At 39.6% G+C, this 12,873-nt stretch overlaps 1 protein-coding gene across 4 annotated transcripts in view; it reads left to right on the plus strand.

Annotated features, from left to right (window-relative positions):
* Nucleotides 1-286: 286 nt before the first annotated feature.
* UPRT (uracil phosphoribosyltransferase homolog) overlaps nt 287-12,873 on the plus strand; it is a 34,919-nt gene continuing 22,332 nt past the window's right edge. For 2 of the 4 annotated variants that reach the window (XM_032847724.1, XM_032847722.1), the window contains exon 1: nt 287-775. In XM_032847724.1, the coding sequence (XP_032703615.1) occupies nt 399-775 (377 nt within the window). In that variant the 5' untranslated portion in view covers nt 287-398. Of the gene's footprint in view, nt 776-4,754; nt 4,902-12,873 lie in introns of all 4 variants that reach the window. The other 2 variants (XM_032847725.1, XM_032847721.1) reach the window with 2 other exon arrangements.

Raw genomic sequence — 12,873 nt, forward strand, 5'->3', positions numbered from 1 at the left:
CACGCCCCCAAAGTTTTGCATGCAGAACCCCTAACGGCTCCCGGAAGAGCCTGGAACCAAGCACCCCTGGCTCCGTCCCGGCCGCCTGGTTAAGGCGTGGGAACCCACGCAGCCCGGTGATCAAAGGGTTACTCTCAGTTCGCCTGAGAGTAACACGGAGAGGAGCCAATAGGGTCTAGGCAGGCTGTACGTCCGGTGTGGGAGGGGCAGGGACATAACGCGCCCAGGGGAATTTACGGAGGCCGGGAAGGGGGTGGTAGGGTGAGAGGGCGTAATCGCCGTTAAGAGTTTGGAAACGTCCGGGACGAACAGGCGAGCGGATGAGCATCGGCCTCTTCTCCTCGCTCTCCTTTAGCCTTAGGGGTCAGTAGCTGCAGGGAAAGCCCGGGGCCTGGTGTATGGCTAAGGACTTACGGTGTTCGGACTCCACGCCTCGTCACAACCAGAAAGCAAACTCTGTCTCTACCCCGAGCTCTGAGCCGCTGCGACCCGGCGACCTGATGTCAGACCAACCCGGGGGAAACAGCGCCTCCAAGACCATGCCGACTCTCCTCGCAGGGTGTGCTCATTCCAGCATACCAACTGAGCTGGATCGTCCGGCCTGCGACGAGGCCAGCCTCAACTCAGAGAGCAGCGGTGGTAGTGGCAACTGTGACGCACCAACCAGCGAATCCCTCCTTGGGGACCGCGAATTCTCCCAGCAGATCGGGTCGCAGCTTAAACTGCTGCCTATGAATGATCAGATCCGGGAGCTGCAGACCATCATCCGGGACAAGTGAGCAGAGATCTAAAGGGATAGGGGACATGGAGGGTGTTTTAAGGCGGGGGAAGAGGGGCCAGGGACTGGAAGTAAAAGGGCTAAGGGGTAATGTCTTGGGCTCTGGGAAACGAGTTTGTGGGGATAGGGCAGGGCAGGGTGTCACGTGACTCAGGTCTTCAACCCCGTCTTTCCTAGTCCCTGTGTTTAACATCGCCCTGTAAAAGGAGGGATACTTTGAAGTAGCTCCTGGCTCCCTCTTAGTCTCTTCCGAGGGAATACTAATCCTCAGCGGTTCCTGGGTGTAAACTCGCCCACGCTGTGTGTCCTGTGCTGGTCTGTAACCCAGAAATGGTTGCTGCCGAAGCTTATGCCCTGCCACAAATCACCTCGGGCGCACAAATAGAAACAAAGCAATTTCAAGGGAATTATGTTGCGGTCAGTGAGTTCTCTGACCGTTTACTGTTTGCTACTGCAAATATGTCATTTTTGTCTAAGGTCTTTTAGTCTTGGAGTTTGGGTTTTGTTGGTCACGTGGAAGCTTATCATCCAACTCTTATCAGGATTAATTTTTGTAAAGTTACAGAACTTGAAATATTTCCTGTGGAGTTAATGGAGCAAAGGGAACCGAAAGGAATCTTTGGCGCCCCCTCCTAATCCCACAAACAGCCACACAAAATCTCACGAATAGCCAAAAATGTAATGTTAAAATTCTGTCTTGAGGAGATCTCAAAACTCATGTTGTAGATGGGGTTTTTCAAGGGAAATACGTACCATGATGAACTACAGCTGGTTTGTATATTGGCAGTACCTTAAATGAGTAGCTACTGCAATATCAAAGCACTCGTTTTTTCCGTGGATGCCTTAATCTTTTAAAATGGCTGCTGGGTCAAGACGTCATTCTCTAAATCATACTGTAACTTTTTCTTTGTACTATTTTTTTTCTTCGTTTCTTCATACTTTTTCTTTTTCTTCATACTGTTTTTAATAGGCTCCCTATTTGTTTCCTTGCTTTCAGTTTTTCTGCCTTCCACATACTCCCAGATATTACTGAACAGTCTTAATATACGACTTTGATTAGATAACTATCCTACTCAGCAGCCTTCCTTGGCTTCTTAGAGCCTATGGATTAAAGTCCAGGATCCTGAGCTTGACAGTAAGTCCTCTCTTCATGGTTCCTAGGAACTATTCGGCAACATCCCTGATTCTGCTCTCCTCTGAAATTCTCCTTACTCCTTCTCTGCATGTTCATCTCCTACCTATTCTTCAAGGTTAAATAGAGCATTAAATGTCCACCTCTGTCAATAAGGTTTCCTTTAATCATTCTTCCTTGTTGATCTTCCCTGGCTTTTTAAATGCAAGATTCACCTTCTGTTTTGTATGTTGTTATTTGTGTATCAGTCTTGTCTCACCTATTAGATGTAATGAATCAATATTGAAAAATACTGTGGTCATGTGATCTAATAGGTGGAAATAGTGATCTTAAAAAGTAGGAGGCATAGGTTTGATAGTTGTGGTAGGGGAAGCTAAAATAAAACTCAAATGTAGAACAAAGAAAATAGGATGATTCTTATTTCTGTAGATCAGGAGTTATTGACCCTGAGTCTTGGACACCAGTGTACCTGTAGATGGGTTTCAGGGTCTTGGTGAACCATCAGAAATTATTTGGGAAATATTACTCACTATATGTATTTTAATGATTTTTAAATAGCATCTTTATTGAGATATAATTTGCATACCATATAATACATCATTTAAAGTGCACAATTGAGTGGCTTTTACGTGTTCATGGCTGTGCAACCATCACTACAATCAATTTTACAATATCTTCATTACCTCAGCAAGAAAGCCTGTACACATCAGCAGTCACTCCCCATTTCTGCTCAACCCACCCAACCACTAATTTAGACAAGCATAAATATACTTTCTATCTCTGTTAAGTTGCCTATTCTGGACATTTCTTATAGATGGAGTCATATAACATATGGTCTTCTGTGTGACTAGATTCTTTCATTTAGCATAATGTTTTCAAGTGTCATCCACATTGCATCAGTACACCATTCCTTTTTTACCTGAGTGATATTCCACTGTATTGATATACCACATTTTGGTATATCTGTCCTCAAATGATGGATTTTGGGGTGGTTTCCACTCTTTGGCCATTATGAATAATGTTACTATGAACATCTGCGTATGTACCTTTTTTAATGGGGTGGGGATTCCTTAGCTTTCATTACCTTTCATGAAGGAGTCTTCATGACAGTGTAAGGGTAAACCATTGCTGTAAGATTTGGAGAGGGCATGAGGTTCAGCATTCATATATGACAGCATCAATACTTGATTTTACTGCATTGTTCAGAAAAACCTGAGTGTAAATGAAATCTTTTTTTTTTCTCTTGTGAGCTTGGAAAGAGATAGCAGGATCCAGAGTAATCTTAGGCAGGGTGTTTAGCATCTCTGTGCTTCAGCTTTATCATTTGTTAAACGAGGATGGGGTAATATCTCATGGAACTCCTGGGATGCTAAAACAAGATACTGTCTGAACATTTCTTACAAACTGTTAAGAGCTGTGTCAGCCTTCGTGTTTCGATTTATGCATGGTTCGAATTGCATACATAAGGGTCCAGAGACAGTAAAAGGAATTTAACTATATATAGAACTCACATTCTTTTTTTTTCTAATTTTAAAAGATTTTATTTATTTATTTATTTGACATTGATCACAAGCAGGAGGAGGGGCAGAGGGAGAAGGAGAAGCAGGCTCCCCTGAGCAGAGCTCGATGAGCAGGGAGCTCGATGTGGGGCTCGATCCCAGGACCTTGGGATCATGACCTGAGCTGAAAGCAAACGCTTAAGAGAATGAGCCACCCAGGCGCCCCTCACGTTCTTATTTTAAAAAGCAATATTGAGAGATCCTGGGTAATTTTTATCCTGCTATGATACAATATAGAGAGACTCACTAAAATTCTTTATAACTAATTGATGTTTAGTTATTTAGGCTGGAGACAGTGTTTTAGTTTTTTTTTTTTTTTTGAAGATTTTATTTATTTGTTTGACAGACAAGTAGGCAGAGAGGCAGGCAGAGAGAGAGAGGAGGAAGAGCAGGCTCCCGCTGAGCAGAGCACCCTCTGCGGGGCTCAATCCCAAACCCTGGGATCATGACCTGAGCCAAAGGCAGAGGCTTTGATCCACTGAGCCACCCAGGTGCCCCTACTTTTGTTTTTGTTAATCAAATCTGTTAACAGAGGCCTCTGTTCCTTTATCTTAAAAAATTGCCATTCCCCTCACACAAGATCTGTCTCATCCCCTCTAGGGGGCTGGTATAAGGTGCCTGTGGTAAGAGGAGCTATAGTTACTTAGGTTAAACTATTAAAGTTGCCATCAGTTATCATATCCTGTCTTCCTCGGAGCTTATGCTCTTCTCTGTTTTGCTGTGACATCATATATGTGCACTGTGGAGCTGTCTGATAATAGAAACAATTGGAGTACTTGTTATTCCTTTATTGATCCTGTCCTTTCTATCTAGCTGTTGAAGGGATTGGTTTCTGAATTGACTTTGCCCTGGAGAAATGGAGGTTGAGCCACAGGGCTGCATGCTGTAAAAAGATAAAGCAGGCAAGATTAAGAATATTGTACTGATCTAAAATGTCTTTTTTTTTAAATGTGCAGTATTTGTAGTATAATATGTTGGCTGTCTTATTGACTTTCAAGTAAATGGTTTTCTCTCAGAGTGCGCAGTCATCTAAACACTGAGAGAGCAAATTATTTGCTGAGTTACACATGGGTAACTGGTGAACTTGGGAAGAGAACTTACCCTTCATTTTCAGTTTTTGTAACAACAAGAACATCCTTCTCTTCCTGCCTCCTTTATATACTAAACCAGCAAAATTTGAGTGTAATGTACTTTTACCTTGACCATAGTTCATGAGCTCATGTCTAAGGCAATGCATTTAAAGATCATCTTCTCTCTCTAATTTTTTTCTTTTGTCTCCTGAAAGGTTAAAGCTATTTCATGAGCTGTTGAGTGTTCCCTTGTACTGGGAAGGGCTTTGCCATGGCCTCAGCAGACAACTGGAATGAAAATGGAGCATTCTCAGAGTATTTTAGTCCATGAAATAACACTAAAGATGAACCAGATCAGCCTTGTGAGTTTATTTTTTTAGTCACCTGGAGGGGAGACAACCTCAGGAGGGATGAACATCGTGTTTAGCCCTAATGTGAATGCAGCCTAATGTGATTTGAGTCATCTGGCTAGGTAATGTGATGTTCTTTACTGAGACTGTGCATCTGAATTTCCTGGGGAGTCTTTTTTTCCCCAAATAAAATTTTTGGTACCCTTAGGGTAGTCTTGGGTGAAACCTGAGCACCTGTAGCCTAACAAACACCACAGGTGATTGTGCCCACTGCTTTTGGGAGAATGACCGTTCTCCCCCGGCATGGTGATTTGCCTGGCTTTGGATTAGGGATATAAGCTGAGCTAGGGATTCCACAACCAAACCGAACCAGCCTAGAGAGCCTGGCCTGGCAATACCCTGAGAAGGGAGGAATCTTGGTTATTTTCCCTACTTGTACAAAACCAAAGTGTTCACCACAGAAAAAAACTGTGACCTGCGAGTTGTTTACAACATGGACATGGTTTTGGTTTTACATGTCAAGTTTTTAAAAAGATTTTATTTGGGGCACCTGGGTGGCTCAGTGGTTAAGCCTCTGCCTTCGGCTCAGGTCATGATCTCAGGGTCCTGGGATGGAGCCCCACATCGGGCTCTCTGCTCAGCGTGGAGTATGCTTCCCCCCCACCTGCTTGCCTCTCTGCCTGCCTCTCTGCCTGCTTGTGATCTCTGTCTGTCAAATAAATAAAATCTTTTTTAAAAAAATTTTTAAATATTTTAAAATTTAAAAATTTTTAAAAATCTTTTTAAAAAAGATTTTATTTATTTGACAGACAGAGAGGGAGAGAGACCACAAGCAGGGGGTGCAGCAGGCTGGAGAGGGAGAAGCAGGCTCCCCTCTGAGCAGGGAGCCTGATACAGGTTGTGCCACCCAGGAGCCCTTACACGTGAATTCTCTTTCTTTCTTTTCTAAAAGGATTTTCTTTATTTATTAGAGAGAGAGAGAGAGAGAGCATGAGAGGGGAGAAGGTCAGAGGGAGATGCAGACTCCCCATGGAGCTGGGAGCCCGATGCCAGACTCGATCCCAGGACTCTGGGATCATGACCTGAGCTGAGGTGAAGGCAGTCGCTCAACCAACGGAGCCACTCAGGCACCCACCTGTGAATTTTCTAACTGGCTTTTAGTCCAGGAAGGGGGAATCACCTCTTTAAACTATGAGTACCCTTGTTAAAAGATTTATTGGTCATATCCTAGTAATGTCTCACCAACTAGTCTATACTCCAGGGAGACATAAAGAAAATCTGGCATGGCACAGTACCAGACACATATGGGAATTAATATTCAATCATTATAAGAAAATAACCTTCTGAATGAAGCCTGGGTTCTAAGGGAAAATGATAGCTTCTCTTCTTTTCCTGACTTTGAACACTTATGTTAAACTCTGCTTTGAGGTGCAAGTAAATTTTGACGCTATTTTAATAGCTTTTAAGAAGGTTCTAGGGATTGTGGCCTTGATGACTTCTACCTGGCAAGTAGTAAAAGCCATATATATATATATATTTTCAGTTTTTCACATCAGATTAGTTTTGCTTCAAGGACTTCACTGGGGGGTTGTTTTTCTTAGGGTGAAGGGAGGAGACAGAGTATCATTTACAAAACATCTGCGTACCATGATAGACCTTGGAGTTATTCTTTATTTTAGTGATCACATTATAACAAAATAGCTCTGGAAATAGAGTTTATGTTTTCAGAGCTTTAACTAACCATTAACTCTAAATAAAATATTCCTGTGGTTTAAACCTGCCAGAAAGCTTTTATGTTCTATTTCCCTTTTACCTGTTGCTTTAAAAAATTCAAAGTCAAGGGGCGCCTGGGTGGCTCAGTGGGTTGAGCCGCTGCCTTCGGCTCAGGTCATGATCTCAGGGTCTTGGGATCGAGTCCCGCATCGGGCTCTCTGCTCGGCGGGGGGCCTGCTTCCCTCTCTCTCTCTCTCTCTGTCTCTCTCTCTGCCTGCCTCTCTGTCTACTTGTGATCTCTCTCTGTCAAATAAATAAAATCTTAAAAAAAAAAAAAAATTCAAAGTCAAAACCAAACAAAAACATAATAGAACTGGATATTTAGTTCTTTTTTCTTAGGTTATGAGGTAAAATACAGGACACCAAGTTAAATTTGAATTCAGATAAACAGTGAACTTTTTTTCATATATCCTAAACATTGAATGGGACATAATTCTGAAATACACATTTAACTGGGTGTCTTGTATTTTTATTTGTTAAATCTGGCAACCCTAACTGTTAACCCAATCTGTTAACCCTAACTTCTCCCATCCCAAATGTTGAAAATAATCCTTTAAAAATTTTTTTCAATTAATTGATTAATATTGTTATTTAAATTCTAGTTAATTAACATATAGTATAAAATCAGTTTCAGGGGTAGAATTTAGAGATTCATTACTTACTTATAAAACACAGTGCTCATAATAACAAGTGTCCTTAATACCCACCACCCATCTAGCCCATAACCCACCCACCTCCTCCATTAACCCTCAGCTTGTTATCTATCTGTAAGAGTCTCTTATGGTTTCTTTCACTCTCTCTTTTTTGTTTTTTTTTTCCCCTTCACATATGTTCAGTTTTTTTGCTTCTTAAATTCCACATGTGAGTGAAATCATATGGTATTTGTCTTTCTCTTACTCATTTCGCCTAGCATAATATGCTCTAGCTCTACCACCTTGTGGCAAATGGCAAAATTTCATTCTTTTTATGACTGAGTAATATTCCATTGTATGTATATACCACTTCTTTATACATTCATTGGTCGTTGGACATTTGGGCTCTTTCCATAGTTTGACTGTTGTGGATATTGCTGCTGTAAACATCCAGGTGCATGTACCCCTTCAAATCTGTACTTCGGAGCCCTTTGGGGAGATACCTAAGTGTGCAGTTGCTGGGTCCTAGGGTAGCTCTATTTTTAACTTTTGAGGTAAACTCCATACTGTTTTTCTTTTCCAGAGTGGCTGCACCATCTTGCATTCCCACCAACTGTGTAAGAGGGTTGGTTCCCCTTTCTCCACATCCTTGCCAGGATGCGAAGCTGTTGACTTAGCCATTCTGACAGGTGTGAGGTGGTATCTCATCATGGTTTTGATTTGTATTTTCCTGATGATGAGTGATGTTGAGCATCTTTTCATGTGTCTGTTGGCCATCTGGATATCTTCTTTGGAAAAATGTCTATTCATGTCTTCTGCCCTTTTTTAAAGTGGATTGTTTGTGTTTTCAGTGCTGAGTTTTATAAATTCTTTATTGATTTTGGGTACTAACCCTTTATCAGATATGTCATTTGTAAATATGTTGTCTTCCTTCATAGGCTCCTTTATTTTTATTGATTGTTTCCTATGCTTTGCAGAAGCTTTTTATCTTTATGAAGTTCCAAGAGTTCATTTTTGCTTTTGTTTCTTTTGCCTCCAGAGACATCTCTAATAGGAAGTTGCTATGACCAAGGTCAAAGAGTTATTGCCTGTGGTCTCCTCAAGGAGGAGACAGGTTTCCTGTCTCACATTTAGGTCTTTCATCAATATTGAATTCATTTTTGTGAATGGTGTAAGAAAGTGGTCCAGGTTCATTTTTCTGCATGTTGCTCTTCAGTTTTCCCAAAACCATATGTTGAAGAGATTGTCTTTTTTCCATTGGATATTCTTTCCTGCTTTGTTGAAGATTAGTTGGCCATATAGTTGTGGGTCCATTTCTGGGTTTTCTATTCTGTTCCATTGATCTATGTGTCTGTTTTGTGCCAGTACTATACTGTCTTAATAGCTACAGCTTTGCAATATAGCTTAAAGTCTGGAGTCCTGATGGCTCCTGCTTTGCTTTTCTTCTTCAAAATTGCTTTCACTATTCAGGGTCTTTTATGGTTCCATACAAGTTTTAGGATTCTTTGTTCTAGCTCTGTGAAAAATACTGGTGGTGTTTTGATAGGGATTGCATAAAATGTGTAGGTTGCTTTGGATAGTATAGACATGTTAATAATATTTGTTCTTCCAATCCATGGCATTGGAATTTTTTCCCATTTCCTTGTGTCCTCTTCAGTTTCTTTCATAAATGTTCTATAGTTTTCGGAGGGTGGGTCTTTTGTCCCTTTGGTTAGGTTTATTCCCAGGTATCTCGTGGTTTTTGGTGCATTTGTAAATGGGATGGATTCCTTTATTTCTTTTTCTGCTGCTTCATTATTGGTGTATAGAAATGCAACAGATTTCTATACACTAATTTTATATCTTGCAACTTTGCTGAATTAATGTATTAGCTTTAGCGATTTTTTTGGTGGAGTCTTTTGGTTTTCTACAGAGTATCATGTTGTCTACAAATAAAGTTTGACTTCTTCTTTGCCAATTTGGATGTCTTATATTTCTTTGTGTTGTTTGATGGCTGATCCTAAGATTGTTGTATGATTGTTCATTCCAGTAGTATGTTAAATAGTAATGGTGAGGGGCGCCTGGGTGGCTCAGTGGGTTAAGCCTCTGCCTTCGGCTCAGGTCATGATCTCAGGGTCCTGGGATCGAGCCCTGCATCGGGCTTTCTGCTCAGTGGGGATACTGCTTTCTCCTCTATCTCTGCCTGCCTCTCTGCCTTCTCGTGATCTCTCTTTCTCTGTCAAATAAAGAAATAAAATCTTAAAAAAATAGTAATGGTGAAGTGGACTTCCCTGTCTTGTTCTTAACCATAGAGGAAAAGCTCTCAGTTTTTCCCCATTGAAGATTATATTAGTTGCGGATCTTTCTTATATGATCTTTATGATGTTGAGGTATGTTACCTCTATTCCTCCTTGTTGAGGGTTTTTTTAAAAATCAAGAATGGATGCTGTATTTTGTTAAATGCTTTTTCTGCATCGAATGAGAGGATCATATGGTCTTTATCCTTTCTTTTATTACTGTGGTGTATCACATTGATTTATTTGTGAATATTGAACCACCCCTGCAACTGGAAATAAATCCCAGTTGATCATGGTGAATAATTCTTCTAATGTATTGTTGAACTTGATTCACTAGTATTTTATTGAGAATTTTTACAACCATGTTCACCAGGGATATTGGCTTAGTAATTCTCCTTTATAGCAGGGTCTTTGTCTGGTTTTGTAATCAAGGTAACGCTGGCTTCATAGAAATAGTTTGGAAGTTTTCTTCCATTTCTGTTTTTTGGAACAGTTTGAGAAGAATAGGTACCAATTCTTATTGAAATGTCTGGTAGAACTCCCTTAGGAAGCCATCTGGCCCTGGAGTTTTGTTTGTTAGGAGATTTTAGTTTACTGATTCAATTTCTTAACTGGTTATGGGTCTGTTCAGATTTTCTCTTTCTTTCTGTTTCAGTTTTGGTCATTTGTATGTTTCTAGGAATTTATCCATTTCTTCCAGATTGCCCATTTGGTTGGCATATAACTTTTCATAATATTCTCTTATAATTCTTTGTTTTTGTGGTGTTGGTTGTGATCTTTCCTCTTTCAGTCATGATTTTATTTATTTGGGTTCTTTCTCTTTTCTTTTTGATAAGTATGGCTAGGGGTTTATCAGTTTTTTTCTTCCGAAGAAGCAGCTCTTAGTTTCATTGAACTTCTCTAGTTTTTTGATTTCTATATTATTTCTTTCTGCTCTAATCTCTTATTTCCCTTCTTCCAGCTTTAGGCTTTATTTGCTGTTCCTTTCCTAGCTCCTTTAGGTGTACGGTTAGGTTGTGTATTTGAGACTTTTCTTGCTTCTTGAGGTAGGCCTGTATTGCTATTGCAATATATTTATTTATGTATATTACGTATATTTATGTATATTATGTGTATTTACTTCCGTCTTAGGACCTACCACCTTCACTACCTCCCAGAGGTTTTGGACTGGTGTTTTTATTTTCATTGGTTCCATGTATCTTTTTTCTTTTTTATCTTTAATTTCCTGGTTAACCCATTCATTCTTTAGTTGGCTGTTCTTTAACCTCCATGTATTTGTAGTCTTTCCAAATTTTTTCTCATGGTTGACCTCAAGTTTCATAGCGTTGTGGTCTGAAAATACACATGGTATGATCTAAATCTTTTTGTATTTGTTGAGGCCTGATTTGTGATCCAGTATGTAATCTATTCTGGAGAATGTGCCATGTGCACTTGAAAAGAATGTGTATTCTGCTCTTTAGGATAAAGTGTTCTGAATATGTCTATTAAGTCCATCTGGTCTAGTATATTGTTTAAGGTCATTGTTTCCTTCTTGATTTTCTGTTCAGATGGTCTTTCCATTGCTATAAGTGTGGTATTAAAGTCCCCTACTATTATTGTATTATTATCAATGAGTTTATATACGTTATTAATTGATTTATATATTTGGGTGCTTCCAAGTTGGGAGCATAAATATTTACAACTGTTACATCTTTTTGATGGATAGACTCCTTAATTATGGTATAGTGCCCTTTATCTCTTGGTATAGTCGTTGGTTTAAAATATAGTTTTTTTGATGTAAGTATGGCTAGTCTGTCTTTCTTTTGTTCTCCATCCACTCACTTACAATCTGCAGGTGTCTTTAGGTCTAAAATGAACCTCTTGTAACTCTTAATGATAGCAAACAAACAGGGTTGGTAGAGGAAGCTGGGTAGGGGATGGGCTTGACATGGGATGGGTATTAAGGAGGCACTTGTTACGATGAGCACTGGATGTTGTAAGTGATGAACCCCTGAATTTTCCTGAATTTAAATAAAAATTTGAAAAAAATATATGTCTTAATAATGGTAGTAAAAAAATTAAAATGAGTATTATAGGCAGCATATAGATGGGTCTTTTTTTTATCCTTTCCTTCATAGTACCCTGTGTCTTTTGATTGTATTATTTAGTCCATTTACATTCAGAATAATTATTGATAGATACAAATTCAGTACCATTGTATTATCTTAAAGTTGGTGTTTCTGATGATGTTCTCTGTTCCTTCTTAGTCTTTGTCACCTTTGGTCTTCTTTTCCCCCATCTAAAGAGGCCCTTGTATATATCTTGCAGGGCTGGTTTAGTGGTCATGAACTCCTTTAGTTTTGTTTGTCTGGGAAACTCTTTATCTCTCTTTCTATTCTGAATGACAGCCTTGCTGGATAAAATATTCTTGGCTGCATATTTTTCCCAGGCAACATATTAAACATATCATGCCATTTCTTCTGGCCAGCCAAGAGTTTATGGAGTTATCTGTTGGGAACCTGTTGTCTTCCATTGTAGGTTAAGGACTTTTTTTTTTTACCTTGCTGCTTTCATGATTCTTTCCTTGTCTGTGTATTTTGTGAATTTGGCTATGATATGTCTTGATGATCATCAGCTTTTGTTACCTTTAATGGGAGTTCTCTGTGATTTTTGGATTTCAATGTTTGTTTCTGTCCCCAGATTAAGATCGTTTTCAGCTATAATTTGTTCAAATAAACCTCCTTTTTCTTTCTCTTCTTCTGGGACTCCTGTGATAGAAATATGCTTCATGGAGTTGCTGAGTTTCCTAAGTCTACATTTGTGATCCAATACTTTTCTTTCCCTCTTCTTTTCAGTTTCATTATTTTCTATACTTTCATCTTCTCTGTTACTGATTTATTCCTCTGCTTTGTCCATCCTCATTGTCATGGCAGCCATTCACGTTCGCATCTTGGTTATAGCATTTTTAATTTTGGCCTTACTAGGTTGTATTTCTTTTACCTCTGCAGTAAAGGATTCTCTTGTGTCTTCAGTGCTTTTTCTCAGGCCCAGCTAGTATCTTTATAATTGTTGATTTAAATTCTGGTTCAGACATCTTCCTTGTATCTGTATAAATCCCTAGCTGTGACTTCTTCCTGTTTTGTCTTTTGGGGTGAGTTCCTCCACCTTGTCATTTATTCTAGGTCATATTTTTATGTGTGTGTGGTTGTTAGGGAAGCCTGTTCTATTCCTGCTCCTGAGAGTAATGGCTCTATTAAAAAGAGGTTAAAAAAAAAAAGCCAAAGCCAGATCCTATTTCCTCTAGAGTTGAAGGTTTACAGCACT

This window comes from Lontra canadensis, unplaced genomic scaffold (genome assembly GCF_010015895.1).
Source record: "Lontra canadensis isolate GAN:19392208 unplaced genomic scaffold, GSC_riverotter_1.0 scaffold192, whole genome shotgun sequence".
Classification (NCBI taxonomy): Eukaryota; Metazoa; Chordata; class Mammalia; order Carnivora; family Mustelidae; genus Lontra; species Lontra canadensis.